The 15,944-nt window shown below is 48.7% G+C and overlaps 6 protein-coding genes across 6 annotated transcripts; 5 read left to right on the forward strand and 1 right to left on the reverse strand.

Moving 5' to 3' along the window:
* Positions 1 to 11: 11 nt before the first annotated feature.
* BCR38DRAFT_341826 (ATP synthase F0) lies at positions 12 to 1,127 on the forward strand (the record flags this gene model as incomplete). The annotated part of the gene is made up of 3 exons (XM_040855899.1): positions 12 to 73; positions 138 to 395; positions 455 to 1,127. 3 exons carry the CDS (start codon positions 12 to 14, stop codon positions 1,125 to 1,127), a joined length of 993 nt encoding a protein of 330 aa, XP_040716331.1.
* Positions 1,128 to 1,256: 129 nt separating this feature from the next.
* Positions 1,257 to 2,234, forward strand: BCR38DRAFT_192739 (uncharacterized protein). Its single transcript, XM_040854023.1, has 3 exons — positions 1,257 to 1,777; positions 1,836 to 1,923; positions 1,991 to 2,234. Exons 1-3 carry the CDS (start codon positions 1,386 to 1,388, stop codon positions 2,093 to 2,095), a joined length of 585 nt encoding a protein of 194 aa, XP_040716332.1. The 5' UTR covers positions 1,257 to 1,385; the 3' UTR covers positions 2,096 to 2,234.
* Positions 2,235 to 2,390: 156 nt separating this feature from the next.
* On the forward strand, positions 2,391 to 3,744 carry BCR38DRAFT_484639 (uncharacterized protein; the record flags this gene model as incomplete). Its single annotated transcript, XM_040863772.1, has 2 exons — positions 2,391 to 2,566; positions 2,631 to 3,744. 2 exons carry the CDS (start codon positions 2,391 to 2,393, stop codon positions 3,742 to 3,744), a joined length of 1,290 nt encoding a protein of 429 aa, XP_040716333.1.
* Positions 3,745 to 4,088: 344 nt separating this feature from the next.
* On the reverse strand, positions 4,089 to 7,383 carry BCR38DRAFT_474129 (uncharacterized protein). The gene is made up of 2 exons (XM_040862959.1): positions 6,495 to 7,383; positions 4,089 to 6,440 (listed from the first exon to the last, which is right to left on the reverse strand). Exons 1-2 carry the CDS (start codon positions 7,152 to 7,154, stop codon positions 4,290 to 4,292), a joined length of 2,811 nt encoding a protein of 936 aa, XP_040716334.1. The 5' UTR covers positions 7,155 to 7,383; the 3' UTR covers positions 4,089 to 4,289.
* Positions 7,384 to 8,503: 1,120 nt separating this feature from the next.
* On the forward strand, positions 8,504 to 9,181 carry BCR38DRAFT_340942 (uncharacterized protein; the record flags this gene model as incomplete). Its single annotated transcript, XM_040855823.1, has 2 exons — positions 8,504 to 8,689; positions 8,747 to 9,181. 2 exons carry the CDS (start codon positions 8,504 to 8,506, stop codon positions 9,179 to 9,181), a joined length of 621 nt encoding a protein of 206 aa, XP_040716335.1.
* Positions 9,182 to 12,503: 3,322 nt separating this feature from the next.
* BCR38DRAFT_484642 (uncharacterized protein) lies at positions 12,504 to 13,835 on the forward strand (the record flags this gene model as incomplete). Its single annotated transcript, XM_040863773.1, has 1 exon — positions 12,504 to 13,835. One exon carries the CDS (start codon positions 12,504 to 12,506, stop codon positions 13,833 to 13,835), a length of 1,332 nt encoding a protein of 443 aa, XP_040716336.1.
* Positions 13,836 to 15,944: the final 2,109 nt, after the last annotated feature.

The raw sequence follows: 15,944 nt of genomic DNA on the forward strand, positions 1-15,944 counted from the left end.
CATTCTTGGACATGATGGACGGCCGATGTGATGAGCTTCGCAAGGTGGGCTACACCAACTTTTTTGTGTCGATGTAAGTACTATGGCAATGCCATCCCACTGATCACTGTCTCAGAACTGACAGAAGGTACCTCCAGTCTCATCATCATCGGCATCTTGTTCTCTTACCTCCTGCAACATTACCGAATCATATCGCGCGGCACGTCCGAGGGTATTTCGCCATACTTCGTGCTTCTAGGCGTTACCAGTGCCAATTCGCAATTCGGAAACATTTTGGTCTTGCCTCAATCTCGAGCCGATATCGGTTGCTGCAAGGAAGTTAGTCCCTTCGAATGCGCTGCGGGACTGCTAGGCATTGCTCAAATTGGCGTACAATGGATATGTTTTGGAATCATGTACGTGCTTCGCAAGGTCTCCGGGCAATGTTACGACAAGAGTGCTAATAGTGAATTAGTCTCGTCCTCTTCCTGGTCTTCTTCCGTCGCGAGGATGCCGATGTTGATGAGGACGAGCTGGAGCTTGACCCGGACCAGCCGACATGGCGCACCGCCATTGGCGTCGCTGTCTTGTGCCTTGTGCATGGCCTATTCGTAGTTATCATTTCTGCCTCCTTTGCGCTTGGCGCTCCAGATTATCTCGGTGCTTGGGCAAACGTGCTTGGGATCATGTCTGCCGCGTTGGCCGCTATTCAGTACCTACCTCAGATCTGGATCACTTACAAGCTCAAGCACGCGGGAAGCCTCAGCATTCCAATGATGTGCGTACAAACACCGGGCGGCTTTCTATTTGCAGGCAGCCTGGCAGCGCGGCTCGGATGGGCCGGTTGGAGTTCGTGGGGGGTCTATGTTCTTACGGCAGTGATGCAGGGCATTGTGCTGACCATGGCCATCGGCTATGAGTGGCCTTCACATCAAGCGCGCTCTCTGACTCCGGAGCGGCCAGCGTACAGCAGACGCACTACGCCTCGCGGCCTCCCCAGTCCCGGACCGTACTCGGCACATCTGCAAGCCTATGCTGAGACACAAGAAGAAATCGAACAGGCATTGGACCGGGAAAGCGTGCAAGGGCTGGGGGAGAATCAACCTCTCCTGGCGCCCAATGGGATCGGAAGCTCAGGTGTGCGGTAACGGACCGGATAAAGCATCTTGAAACTCAACTTTTCCATGTTTTCCCCTACGATATCTTGTATTTCATCCTTTGGGCTAACTTCAGCGCCACATGTACCTATTTGCGGCAATGCATGGAAAGCTGGCAATGCCAGAAACTCGTGTATGGCCCAGTAGATTGCAAACGTCTGGTGCATTTCCAATTGGTCCAAAATATCATGGACCCAGCTGATTGGCCTAGACACCTGCCAGAGGTAAAATCGTCGCAGCTGCAGCTCGATGTACCTTTTTCCAGCTTTCGGAGCGTTCGCTTGCATGAAGGTCGGCACAACACACGGTAGTTTGAATCAGACTCTTGTTCGTCGCAGAACGACGATCTCAGGCCAAGGCCAGCATCGTGCGCCTTTACAAACCCTGTTTCTAATGCTCCTTGGGGATGCAGAAGCTTTCAGTAGACTCCGGATTTCCACCCAATGCCCAATTTCCAATTATCCTGGTTCGGCTCGCGCCCTCACCGAGCCCATTCTTTGGGTGCAAGTGGTACAGTGCTCATCACTACAAGGAGCCGTTCACGTGCCTCCAAGAGGTCCAATAAACGAGGCTTACTCGATGCCAACAGCTTTCTCAGGCGCATATGCATTTGCAATGCCTTTCGATTGCATGACACTCGCGTACGGCAGCGTTTTTCCATGAAGCGATCCTACCAGATCTGGCGTTGACAGGTCCAAGACTTTCCCCAGATCCGTCTCAAGTGCAATTCACCCGACAACCGCTTATCAGACCGCCGACATCGAAGGAAACCCCTGAATACTTCGAGGTAGGGTCTCCACTGTTCCCAATCTTACAATTGCCAGCACACTGCTGAATAGCTCTCGAACGTTTAGTTGTATAACGTATGCAAACATGTACGAACTGAGGAGTCGTGGCTTCTGAATCTAGACTTGGTACTGGGTGCCGGTTTATGCATATCAGGACACGATGATGCGTAGCCATGGTATATACCAGACGTACTCCCAGATCTCGCGTGCAGCTTATAAGTCCCATTACTACCCACCACCCAGTGGTACCCGACACCTGCTCACAAGCGACTTGGATTATTCAAACTCCTCCTTGATGGAGACAGTAGTTCCTGATTTCCCTATAATGACTTTTAATTGATCGTGACTAATTCACTCAGTTCTCTTCTTCTTTTCACTCATTAATACCGCGAATTCCCACCTCGTTTGCAGTGCAAATCACTAACTACAACAACGTCCTGAGCAACTCATGCTCCGAGAATCCGAAATGGTTCAACATGATGTCTTCCTCCGCCAAAACTTCAAAAACTTTCCATGTCCCAGTGGCAATGGCACGCAAATGGGCGCCCCTCAATCATTCGATATCCTGTGCGGTACCAACATCAACGGCGTAGAAATAGGTCGGATGTTCTTGGACTCGCTCAACACTTGCATGAGTTCTTGGTATGAAGAGACCCCCAATCTCTCAGGATGATTCACGGTAGGACATTGTCTAATAATCACATAGCACATCACAACAAAACCCACGCTGCGAGGCTGTAACGTTCCAGCTAGGCAATACTTGCATCCTGAAGGGCTCCATCAACCGAGCGAGCTCAGCGCAGACATTAGGGATGGATTCGGCGATAGGCATCCCAGCCAACCCACCCCCGACCTCGAACTGTGTCCATGGGGCTATCCAGCTCGTGCAGGCTAAGAACTTCAACATGCAGTGCAGGCAGGTTGTGTTCGGCAACGACCTGGAGCAGCAATTTCACACGCGCTTTGCCGACTGTATGACCGCGTGTGCGTCAAACTCAGCCTGCCGTGGAGTCAGCTTCGACGTCAACCAATCGGCTGGGTTCAAGAACTGCTATCTCAAGACTGGCTTCGGCGCCGGGGAGTTGTTTCAGAAAGAGGGCGTCGATTCAGCTTTTCTCATGGCTAACAATGGCGCTGCGGTGTTTGTGCCCGGGAGCTCATCCATTTCTGAAACGAGCTTGGTTACGTTGTCGCACTTGCTTTCCCCAAGCAGCACGGTTGAGGCTGATGCTCAGCCGGAGTCCGCTGGCGTCGGCATGACTACTTTTGTGTCGGTCTCCGCGCCCCAAGAAACCGCCTCGGCAGGGCTCTCACTTGCCTTGGTATCCCCGAGCGCTCTTCCGACGCCTGCATCACAAGAGTCGAGTTCGATGACCTCCAACGTCTGGGTCGCCGCCCCCGTGATCGGCAGCCTCGCAGCGGTGGTCCTCATCCTGTCCATCTTCATCCTCTGGGGTCGACGCCGCCGTAATAGCCACGAAGACGGTTCTGGCAAGAATCCCCTGCGCGGCCGTGCCTTTTTCGGCGGTGCGAAGCTTGCCGACGAGGAGACGACAACACGAGCAATTATCTCCGGGTCAGGCTCAACACGTTCCGCCGCAAGTCGTGGAAATGGTGGTGGTGCTGGTGTTCGGGTATTGAGCGGGAGCGGAAGAAGAGTTGGGTATGAGGCGCAGAGTGCAGGCACGGGGCCGGGACTGGATGGGATTAAGGGCGTTCGGGGTCTTCGAGATGGGCTGAATGGGTTGAGGCAGAATTCAGTGGATGAGCCGCTCCCGGGAATCCCGGTGGAGTTTAGAGGGCCACGGGCAAAGAGGTAAGAATGAGCCTTGATCAAAAACAGGATAGAGGTTGGGTAATAGCTTGTACCGTAGATGCCGAGCAGGACTGGAGGGAAATTATTATCAAATCGTCAATGCAGACGGGCTCAAGGAAGACAGTACCCTCGAGGTCAAATTATCGAGAAATAATAGCACACAATGGAATGCCATCCATCTGTGTTTCGAGATTCGAGACACATCTGCGGCAGCCTACGACGTTCTTGTGCAGGTGTTTTCACCTAATATGGACCGATCGGGCGTTTCGGTCGTTGGGTTCACAGCTGTACAATATAATATTACAGGGACCTGATGCCACACAAGTAGGTTAAATTTCCAGCAATCGTCTCGTCGCAATTTCTTCAAGGCAGCCAACGTCTAGATTGTAACGCAGATAAACGAACACTCTAGTGTAAGTGCAAATCAGGCCGATAGCCAAGCCTTCAAGGCGTATTCATAGCCAAGTTCCACTCCTCGTAGCTCCGTAAGACCCCATGCCCGTAGGTAAAGTAACTGAGATAATTCTGATTCGGAATCTCCCATCGCACTCAATTCCATTCGGCAGTAAATACCGCGTCAATCCTTTTCAATACTCGTTCGCCTCCCATGATTCGGCCAAACTTCTCGATTTTCTCAGCAAGCGACATCTTCACAAACTTTGAGAGAGCAGACTTCTCAATGGTCGCTTCAGTGTCCTCGTCTGTGTCTCGCAAATTTGCCAGAACAACCTGTGCCGCAAACGCGTTCATGCCTGCTCGTCTTAGGATGATCTCCCACGTCGTCTCATCTGTTATCAGTAGTTGATAATGTTCAGCGGCTTCCAGAGAGTACCGCATAACCAAGGAAATTAGCCAACGGGACACGGTCTCGTCGCCTCCGCCAACATAGTACACTTGGGCGGTCGTGTCCAATCCAGCAACAAAAGCGGTGAATTCAGAAAATGCTGTACATTCCGACTGGCTCAATTCTTGAGTCAATTGATGGGCGTGATTCCCTGCCGAAACCAGAATAAAGAGTCTCTCATACCGCGCCGAAACCTTCTCAATCCGTTCACGAATGGCAGCTTTGCCTGTATGGCCAGGAAGAGGCTTCTGTATTGCCTTGATGAGTGTTGTAATGAGGATTCCTGTGGCAGACGAAACAATAACATCGGCTTCAGCTGCCAAGGGAGAGGTAATGGGCGACCGAATAACAGAGTTGCGGCCCCAGGCTAATGTGTTCCAGCGTTCAAAGTCTCTCTCTATGAGTTCGGCAGTCGGGATTAATTTTTCAAGACGTGAAAGGAGTCCGCGACCTAAATTTAGAGCAATGATAATTTTGGTCGGCTTGAACCCGGCGTCGAGACTGGGACACGGTGCAGTGGCTGATGTCTGCTGGGAAGGCGCATGCCTGTCCTTTGTTGGCTTGGGCTTAGTGATTTTCTTTAGATTGACAGTGCCGTCAGTGCCGTCATCCCTAGTGGGAAGATACTTTTCTTTCCCGTCGAAAAACAAACTTCTCGCAGTCTTCTGCTTCTTGGAAGCGTGAAAATCGACATAATTGGCCAACAGTATACTTGTTGCAGAAGGGTCATCGTTTCCAACCAGAAGCCTCAGTGTCGATCTGTCTTGAGTATTGGTCGCTGCGGCGTTTGGAGGTAATTGTATGAGATCAATAGGAGACAGCAGCTCCCGTGATTCCAACTCAGACGCGCAGTTTGAAGGCGCAGTAGTATGGCCGCCTGCAGCATTGCCCTTAATGCAGTCTTCATCGTCCTGGACGTTGTCGATTTCGAGCTTCCTCTTTTTTAGTAGCGCGTGAAGGTCTGCATCATTCTTCAGTTTGTCTGGCACTACCTCTAAGTCTTCTTCTTCTTCTTCGTCGTCGTCGTCGTCTGCGTCAGTGTGTTGTAGAACGGCAAGGCCTGGCTGTTTCCAAACGTATGCCGCACTTGTCGGCGCCTCGTGTGGACACAGATCCTGAAGAATAGACTCCAACGTGTTCTCTTCCTCAATTGACTCTTTTACTGAGACTTGTCCTAGAATACTAGGAAACGGAGTCCACCACAGCTCCTGGTCCACAGCCCTATTCCTGTGCCACAATGGTATGTCCAGTCCCACATGATACATATCGATCAACTCCAAGTGTTGTCTGCAATCCAATGCAGAATTTGTCCACTCAGGTTCAGGCAATGCGAAATCCATGACCGGAATCGGTACTCGCGCAACAGCATCCATAGTATCTAGGCGTTCTTGCTCAATGTTTCTGAGAGTAGTCATTGCATCTTCTTGTAATCCTTCGAACAGATTATGTTCAAGTGGGTTCGTTAAATCCTTGGTCAGGTCACAATCCGATTCGAGTGTAATATATCCCTGCAGCAAGCCCTTAGCTCCTTCCTGTAGATCTGCCACTTGATCCGGAACGAATGATTCAGATTCGAGAGGGGTCAAAGGTCCTTCGACTTTGACAGAATCAAGTCTTAACCTGTCAGGGCTAACCAATGGTGTATCGAGTAGGACGGGGAATTCCGGCGTGCTGAATCGCAGCGGTGAAGATTCCTCTTGAACGATGGCTGCCTCCGCAGCTTCCAAATCAGCTCCAAGCAGGGTGCTGGTATCTGAAGACACTGGAATTTGACATACTTCAGAGTCTGGAATAAAGAACTCTGCAGGTTGCAAAACCGGGCTGAGAGGTGGTGTTAGCTCAGTCGACCTGGTACCCTAAACGAAACAGGTTAATGCAGGTCCAAAAGAACTGGCAGCGATGAAACTTGCTCTCTGGCACATGATTTTCGCTGTTATCAGCGCAGCAGTATCCTCATCGTTCCACGAAGCATCCAAAGCTTTCACTATGCAGTGTAGTACCTCCTTTGGCATGGTCAGACGGTCCTCGTCCCCGTCTTCCAGTTGGGCCCTGTAAACCTTGGCAGTTTCTGGAAACTCCAGTCCCTCGTCCTTCGACGCAACAAGAGGTTCTAATGGCAGGAAATGGGAGTCGATTTGGATAAGGTTCCGAGCTTTGATCGACTCTTTGAGTTGGTGACAATCGGCGTCGTTGTCAGATGGGAGAAGCGGCAGCTCGAGTTTCAAATGGCCCTGGCGTACAAAAGATGGTATATAAGCAGCAGCCTCCACCTCACTATTGCCGTCATCTCTAGATATGACTTTGCTAAGAAACTCAGCAGCATCTCTCGAAATAGCCGGCTGTTCATTGAAAGAATGAAAGGGGGGAACCTTGAATTCAGGGAGACACTCGTCGTCTTGGAGCAAATTCGCTGAGTCTGAGGGAGAATTGATTCCACGAAGAGATGACAGAGACAACAACAAGGAGAATGCACTGAAGCGAGAATCGACAGATAGGCCATTCTTGCGGGCATACTCATCCACTTCAAGGTCATCCTGATCAGACATGGGGCTGCTTGTGGCGTAGTCCATGCCTCCAAAGACCGACTCTCCAATCTTGGGTACGCACTCAAGACGACCAAATATCAAATCGATGTCGACTTTGCCTCATAATATTGTGCCTTTACCTACAAGTCAATAGGCAAGGCCAGACCCTTTCAAAGAAGTTGCGCTGGGATGATTCCGAAGTCAAGTTTTTCCACTGGAGGCTTCAAATTATGTGTGGGTCCCTCATCAATCCTTAGCTGAGACTAAAGCAAGCATGCTCCACCCGCACCTGCCTCCTACCTCGTAGTTACATAGAACACCGAACAGTCGTAAACAGTTTGGCTGTGGATCAGAGAAAACCTGAGGCCAAACTTCAACCAACTTGCTCAACCCAGTTTCATCCTTGATCTCTTGTATTCAAGTAAACGATGGAAGCCTAAGTAGGAAGATGTTAATGGTTCTCATCGCCTCGCTGCTTAGCCGTTGGGTTGCAAGCTGCTGTGTACGTTAGCGTTCAAATGGTGAAGATACTCACAACTATGGGGGGGTTAAGATTCAGTTCTCGAGCTCATTCCCTACTCGAAGCCTTCCCGAGCTTTCTCATTAACAACCATCTATGCACACGGACAACTCAGCCCTTCAGCCGTCCAAGGTCCGATCTCATCTACATAGCGCGTCAACCCGCGCAATAGCATGAGCGGAGATCCGATCTATCACCTGAATACCAAGACACATAGGGCTAAAGCCTTTCTGGTGTCGGAGGCTAATAAGGTAAGACTCACAGCCGCACTACATAGAGCCGGCAGTCCAAAATCTACCTCGACCTCGACGCGTGCCCTGCAGAGTTCGCGTGATCATATCGCGCTCGAGGTATCGATCCAGATCTGGCTGCAATCACTTTAAAGCTACAGACGCCACCACGCCACACTCCAGTTCCACTTCAGCTCATTTGCCATGAGGAAGTTGTGACGAACCAACGTGTTCATCTTCTGCCGCTCTAAACCCTGTTCGTACATGTTAGCCGCCGTTCAGCCTTCGGGCTTGATCAAAGATAGTGACAGTGTGAGGCCTAACATCGCTTTCATGAGCTGATGTCGAAAACCGCGTGGTGCTGAATGATGCCAAGATCAATTGGCTTCTCTGCGGTTGAAGGCGGAGCAATGCACGTACGATACCCGTCAGCAGCCCCGGCATATAAGTCAATGAAATGTGGAACATTCCTAACCATTTGATCGTCAACACCATCACACAATCCAGTGGTTGTCGGCCTTTCAATAAGTTCTCGATCGCCGCATTCCTATCCGTATCTTCTCCGCACTCTTCTCATCTCGTTTGTTGACCGTTTCCCCAATCAAGTACATCCTTACAGCTCAGCTCTGCCCGACTATCTCAACATGGGAGCCCAAGGACTCACAGGCCGTGGGCCGGCGCCAGTGCCCAGCTGGCTGATTTTCGTCAAGGATGCGATCATACTCTTGTCTGTGATCATTCTAGCCCTGTCTGCTTACGCAATCTCGCTTTATGGGAGCTATTACTCATACTACTACTCGAGTGGAGTACCGGGTTACTTGATCTTCCTGGTAAGTTCGCAGGAACCGTCGCGAACCAACCATACACAGTACTGACTGTTTCGAAAGGTAATCAAGACCTGGATCATCTACGGAATCGCTATCGCCCTCGAACTCAAGGCCCAGAACTACTTCTTCCGAATCGTCGTCCTGATCGCATATGTCCTGAGCGTCATCTTCTGGCTTTCTGGCTGGGCATGGAGTGCTTCTTGGGCTGCCACCATATTATCATACACGGCCTACGAGGTTGATGGAGTCTACAAGACTTTCGGCTCTGTTATGGCTGCTTGCGCCGGACTTGGTGCGATTCTCTGGATCTTGACGATCGTGAACCTGGTCTTCTTCATCATGGCCTGTCTTCAGAACCAGGACTCGGCGCAAAACGTCGAGCTTGATCAGCCTGTGAAGCAGGACCAGACTCAAGTATCTCCGGAACAGCAGCAGTATACTCAGCCGGGATACCCTCAGCAACAACCAAGCCAGCCGCAACAAGCCTATCCTTAGCAGTCGTACGCTACTCAGTAAACCGGCCGTGTTCGATCGTCTCATGGCACCATGAGCGAGAGCATTGTTCGGGAGGGGTCTACTCGATAACACGCCATAAATGCGCGGAAAATGATGAGGGAGGGTATGATGGGGGGGAGCTTCGATTTCAACTATTTCAGTCCGGTAATCGGGAGGTTTGACACTAAGTGATTATTTCATGTACAAAATGTGGGGTTCATCATTGTATGAGCACATATCTTGAGTAAATAGTAAGCGCGATTTCAGTCCATCTGTCTTCTGGAAACTATTGAAATCTAGCCACAGGCCTCAACAACCAATGAACTCTGATTTGTTGTGATCGGGGTTTCCTTGTAAAAACACGTGGCTGTGGAAGTCTCTGCACCTAGAATCTCATATTTCCAGTCTAAGTACCTGCAAGTCATGTACTACACGTCTTCAACAGATAGATTTTGGTTAATCTCAAACTCATAAATCTTACATATTGCCAAGACACAGTCACATCTCTTCACTGCACTCCGAGCCTATACGACCAACTGCATTTTCAGCTCTCTGCGCCGGCACCTGGAGGAAGACGGTAGGACCAGAGACCTCCCCTAAGCATAACTGACTAGACCCCAAGCGCCAAAGTCGCACCCAGCTGACCATGAGTACTCATCAACGCTAGCAAAGACATCTACTCCTTAGTGCTCAGGTCCAGAAGCATTGATTCAGTTTATCACACAAGCAAACAATTCATCAAAGATCGGATTTCTATCATATACTTCCCTTCATGTGCGAACTTGCACTGCATGCCACTCTTTAGTCAAGTGACTCGTTTTACATCTACTGACTTAATGAACTTAAATCCCTAGAGCAGAACTATCAAGCAGGTACATAGATACAGGACAAAACTCCTTTAAGGGAATGCAGAGACTTTGCATATAACAAGAAACACGACAGAATTCATTATACGTAATCAAAGTGATGCGAGTGCATATGGGGTGTGAATTGTTGTATTGGGAAAGGATGGCCAGGTCAGCTATTCTGGCCTGGCAGAGCTCTTTTATAGCTCTAATCTATCTTATCTATATCTATAGGGTAACCCCCCATGGGGTCACGTATCACAAAGTCTCTATTGTAATTCTGTATCCTCAGAATATCCAGACATTGGTTTGATACGTGACCCCAAGGATGGTCACCCTGTAGCTATAGGTAAGATATGATAGGGCTGCAAGGGTGCTAGCCTGCTCAAAGCTTTCCCAATACACACAACTGAACCCCCACATGCACTTGCATCATGGCTGTTGCAAGTGTACAAAGGTCTATCCATGGTGGAATGTGCGAATGCCTTATAGAGGATCATTGTAAGTCTTGATATGGTGTTTATTGTCTAGATATAATGAGAGGCACTGATAACTTCTATAAAAGATCTGATGTGATAACTCAGCTTTTCTGTGGTCACTGTGGTTGATAGTGTATGACAGTTGTTACTCACGGGTATTTGTTTATAATCCTGTGGCCCCCTTAAATTTTGCTTATAGGTAGCGTCCTCCAAGCCTTTTTTGTTTTGACAGTCTCATATACTTTTCACCTGGTAGGACCTCTTGTAAATAACAAATAAACTGGCATGGCATATTATGGTTTTACTACGATTTTAATTTAATCACCAATTTTGCATAGGTCTAATTGCTGGGGATATTCCTGAAAAGGACCAAAGGGGAACATTCATGCTAAACATCACCTCCAACTGTTGCAGAAAAGGTGTGAATTCATGTAGAAGAGTGCAGATTGAAGATGACTTGTATTCTCTCTTGAAGGGAAGTCCTCACATGCTCCTATTTATAGGTAAGCGAGAATTATAGCCCTAGAATAGACTTTCCTGTCTTGTTGGTAGCAATACCTTCGGTACCATGACCAGTGAAAGCTTATAGCTTTAGATTACGTAGTTTCCTTCTCATGCAGCACCAACCATATGAAAAGACAAGTGACAGGCCTGGCCAAAACCACCAACACTAAGCGAAACTACAAAGTAAAATGCTGTTCTTGCCAAAATCACCACTGATAGTCAGACGAAACCATCAACTACATGTGCAAATATTCTTTCAATTTCACTAGTGTAGATCGAACGTAACTATGCATTGCTTGTAAATAATTCCTTTGGGACAGCAGCCAACCGATGAGACGAAACCATGAACTAGATGTGAGCATATTCCTGTTGACAACAGCTGCTAACCTGATGATATCATAGAGTAAATTAAAACATGCTTGTTCCACACCAGTACCGTCAATCAGACGAAATAAAACAAATTAAGTAAACATTCCTTTTAGAGTACAATAAACATTTTGTTCCCAATACTATCAGCTTTGAACAGACTAAATAACTGGAGTAGAAGTAAATATATTCTTTTCGTCGTCAACACCATCGACCAGACGAGACAACAGAGTAAGGGTAGTATACTCCTATTACCGCCAGTAACGCCAACTAAAGTAAATCACGTAGTTAAACAAATCGTTTATTATTTCCAATATCAAAACCGCTGATCAAACCAACTCACAAAGTTTTCGCATCCTTTCCGCTAATCATCAAGTAAAGAAATTCTGCCAGCTTGACGAAATCTCCATCTCCAATTTCCAGTAAACTGGCCGAGGGTTGGTCGATCTAGGAGACTTCAGCGGCCCAGTTGTTTCTGTTCATCCCATATTTGCAGCCATTCCCAACATTTTGCGTATTCTGGTGGAGCTAATTGTCTGCCGAGTGACCAAAAAAGAGGCCACCTGACAACCTCCTTCCATAGTGAGTTGAATTCACCTTCAAATCAAAGTCGACGTTCTAGTTGTTGGGAGCATTTAGCCTGCCCAAGAGTTTGTCACCTAGGCCATAATTTCACCATAATCCCGACTCAACGTTGATTCTTCTCCCGCAAGCCTCAACCACAATGCTCTGGAACTATGCCAACAGCACAGTGAATATAACCTCGCACTCAGTTGGACCGTCCATCTCAATTTGGGAAGCTCTCACTTAGGTCACCTGGGTTTTATCTAGCCGGACAGTGAGTCGCCATCAACCTTTCCGCACTCAAACAACAGAAAAGGGGATTCCCACTGACACTTGGACATCCGTGAATATTACGCAACATAACAAACTGGGAGAACGCAACGCACGAACTCCGATGTTTCAAGAGTGTTTATCAGTTATTATTCAATATATATAGGCCAGGTTCTTCCCGAGAACAACGAGAAGAGTTTCCTGGCAAGAAAAAGAAAAACAGGTAGAGTTACTCACGGGAATAACAAGATCATTAAGGTCATCGACAGTTGTATCAACAACCCACGGCACAATATGGATTCCCTACGCGGACAGCTAGCTAGCCAGCAGCAGCCCAATTCGTACGCAGACGACAGCGGTATTGACCTCAGCTCCTTTGATTGGGACCTCCCGTGCGCCCAGCAGCAACAGCTACAGCAGGAAGAGAGCCTCTTGGACTTTGAGGCTTTGCAGGCCTTTGTCGAAAACGGGCACCTGGACGAGGCCCTCGGCATCACCACAACTGAGGCTTCGCAACATGTAGAGACGCAACCGGGCTACTCGGTCAACTCGCCAGCCACAGGACAACCGACCTTTGAAAACATCCAGCTGGCGAGCCAAGGCTTGAAGTTCCCTCCAGTCAATCCGCCAACCACAGGAGGTTTGACTTTTGAGAACACTGAACCCGCCGGTCAAGGCTTAACATTCCCCCCAATCACCTCGCCGGCCATAGGAGGTCCAATCTATGAGGACATCCAGCCAGCAAGTCGAGGCTTGACATTTCCCCCAGTAAGACATCCCGACAGCCTAGGTTGTGCGTTGCCGCGACCCCAGCTAAGTGATTCCCAGCAGCCGGTGACGGTCACAGCAACACCAGCAGGCGCACAGTCAACTGATCAGGCCGACGAAGCCGGCCTCAATACTAACCTCACCATCATGGAGCGGCACGATAAATTCCTCGTAGAACAAGCCGCTGAGCAGAAAGACATCCAAGCAGAGATCGACCGAGCCAACGCGACGGCCAAGCGACCTTACCCAGCCAAAAAGCCCGAGGCCGCCAAGTCGTTGCCCACCTTGGTCAAGAAGAACAGGTCCAGATCCAGTTCTTCCACCCAGACGATGACACGAGCCGGCATCGCCAGGAAGAAGGGCCGCGCCGCGCCTACCCAAGTCCCCTGGATCCTCATCGACCAGGAGACCATGTCGCTTGACGAGGTAGAGCAGGCGAAGCAGGTGAACAACCAGCTGGCCGAGGTCAACCAGTCGCGGATCCGGGAGCGCAACAACGCCTCTGCTGCCCGAAGTAGAGCGCGCAAGAGGCAAGAGTTGATGGATCTCGAAGACAAGGTGGAGACCCTGGAGGCCGAGCTGGAGGAGGCTCGTCGTCTTGGCGGTGGTAGTCAGGCAGTGCAGCAGGCTCAACTACAGCAGGCTCAACGGCAACTCCAACAGCTGCAGCAGCAACATCTCCAGAATAATGAGCAAATTAATAGACTGACGCAGGCTGTCTCGCGCCAACAACAGCTGGAGGCTGACGCTGAGAGACTGGCTGAGGAGTTGCAGGCTATGACGCTGGACCGCAACCGCTGGAAGAGCATTGTCGACGATATAAAGAAGCGGTTTCAGGTGAAGGAGCAAGCCGAGTGAAGGTATCATGGTGATGTTGATAGAATATGAGAGAGAGTGGCGTAACATTTAGATACATCGTGGGCACTAATCCCAGCATGCGGTTTATTTTTGACAGCGTATTGACTTTTTTTTTACTTGTAGCCCACTGGAAATGTCTTCATATATCTGTGTCTCTGTATATTCTTCTTCCGTGATCTTCATCAGTGGTATGGCTGTCTGCTGTTGTGGCAGCTAACCATTGTACATCAAGATGGTGGATGTTGATAGCTGTCGTGGTAACTTGCTGTCTATGGTAGCCGTTATGGTAGCTAGTACCTTGGAGACCAAGTGTCCAGCTTGGCTGTATAAGAGTAGTTCACCGCCTTGCCCAGGGCGGCATGTGAGTTGGAGTGTAGTTGGTCTTCAGCGACCGTGATGAATAGTTATTTTTTTAGCTTATGGTTCACTTGATTGTTAGTACAGGAGGAGTATAGCTGGCTTGGTTGAGTTGAAATGGTATTCAAGAGTCGGTATGGTTGACTTGAGGATGGCATGAAAGGCTAAAAGCGCTATTAGCTTTGTCCATGACGAGCAAGGAGATGATGGCTGAGGCAGAGTTTCATGGTTGGAGAACCTCGGCAATCCTATCAATAGTGGGTTTCTAAGCCATGTCAGATATGTGAATCAGCAACAGGCAGGGAGGACTCTAAGGCTCAAGTAAGAGGTGCCTTACCATCATTATGTTGGCGATAAAGGGAGAAGGTCAAGATGGGGGCCATACGTATCTTCCAACTTTATCGCCGACAGTGAGTGTAAATGGAGTCATAAGTTAAGTAAGGGCTTCAGAGGAAGCCTGCCAGCAACAATAAAATATGAGACCTTGAGTGTGAAGTGCCATTCCAGAAATTATTTGTCGCTTGACAAACATTTTTTCGGTGATAATAGAGATCGATAAGCTGGTTGAGTTGTAGAAGAGGTAGGGCCAAGTCATCGCTGCCCGAGAAATGACTTTTTTAGGGAAAAAATAGTGGAAGACATGTTGCAGAACTTGATTTCGTATATCAAAGCGAGGCCAAGCTGAAACCAGAAACGCTCGGTGAAGTCCCAATCTCTACTGTGAAGAAGATGGGAGAACATAGCCGAGAGGAAGGCCAGAAATTTCGGGATCACCGATGCCTTAAATAGTTCTCCTAAGAATCCATTATGCGTCAATTTGTATCAATAGAAAGCCAGTGACTCGTGGTGAATCTCCTGGCACATACAGCACAACTCACGCAGAAGGAATCACAATGAACAGTTTATTTCTAGGATGGCTGGGCAATATGTGGCGCATACATATAGGATGAAAAATCACCACTATAATGATGATGCTGGGTTGTGACAGATTCTTTAGAACGGAAACTCAGCGTGAGTTGGCAGCATAACTGGCCACGGGCACGCCTGGGGTGTTTGTGACGATTCACGGCAATATTTCACTTATCCCACAACCTTTTTCCGTAATAAAAAAGTTATCTTTTACACCAGAGGAGCTTAAAGAAAGCAGTATCATCAGGGTGATGGCTGCAAGGGGTGTCATGCGTCACATGCTACGGGAGACTATACTTACACCAGTTTCCCAACCTGCTAGCATATTGTCAAATCAAGCTTCTACACTTGCTTAGCACTCTATCTTTGGGACTTACAGCTGATACCAAATAAGCCTCTTATAAGTGGTGTGGCACTCGGTGGTGATGTGTAGATGCACACGTAACCGCCAGCATGTTCGTAAGCAACTTGCGCAAATTTCACATATTATAGGTGATTCATGTTATGCTATTAGATGATTTTAATTTCTGCCTATATTGCCTACTTTGGCAAGTGTAGGCCCGCTCGTGTATTACAGCAGTCACATCGTGGTAATTGCTTGAATCATGATGATAGTGGTTACGTATGTGAACTTGGCTCTTTCCAACAGCACACAGTATGGAGTTGGGTATAGACATGACCACGCATTCTTTCAAATTTGACAGGATTTGCAAACGCAAGTTTGTGTCTTGCCAGATCTGTGGGCAAGTACAGGTCAGGGGCGCTTGTCTGTCTCAAGCTATTCCCCCAGTGGGAACCAATGGAGACTCTTATTCAGAAGCAAGCATGACTGATCAAACATGA

Source organism: Pseudomassariella vexata, assembly GCF_002105095.1.
Source record: "Pseudomassariella vexata strain CBS 129021 chromosome Unknown BCR38scaffold_6, whole genome shotgun sequence".
Classification (NCBI taxonomy): domain Eukaryota; kingdom Fungi; phylum Ascomycota; class Sordariomycetes; order Amphisphaeriales; family Pseudomassariaceae; genus Pseudomassariella; species Pseudomassariella vexata.

What these genes read in the sequence shown, in the direction of transcription:
- BCR38DRAFT_192739 (XM_040854023.1), top strand. Translation starts at nt 1,386, where the DNA reads ATGTACCTTTTTCCAGCTTTCGGAGCGTTCGCTTGCATGAAGGTCGGC. An exon ending in TTCGATTGCATGACACTCGC is followed by an intron (nt 1,778 to 1,835) that starts GTACGGCAGCGT and finishes GACAGGTCCAAG; the next exon opens with ACTTTCCCCAGATCCGTCTC. An exon ending in AAACCCCTGAATACTTCGAG is followed by an intron (nt 1,924 to 1,990) that starts GTAGGGTCTCCA and finishes TCGAACGTTTAG; the next exon opens with TTGTATAACGTATGCAAACA.
- BCR38DRAFT_474129 (XM_040862959.1), bottom strand. Translation starts at nt 7,154, where the DNA reads ATGGACTACGCCACAAGCAGCCCCATGTCTGATCAGGATGACCTTGAA. An exon ending in CGAAAATCATGTGCCAGAGA is followed by an intron (nt 6,441 to 6,494) that starts GCAAGTTTCATC and finishes TGTTTCGTTTAG; the next exon opens with GGTACCAGGTCGACTGAGCT.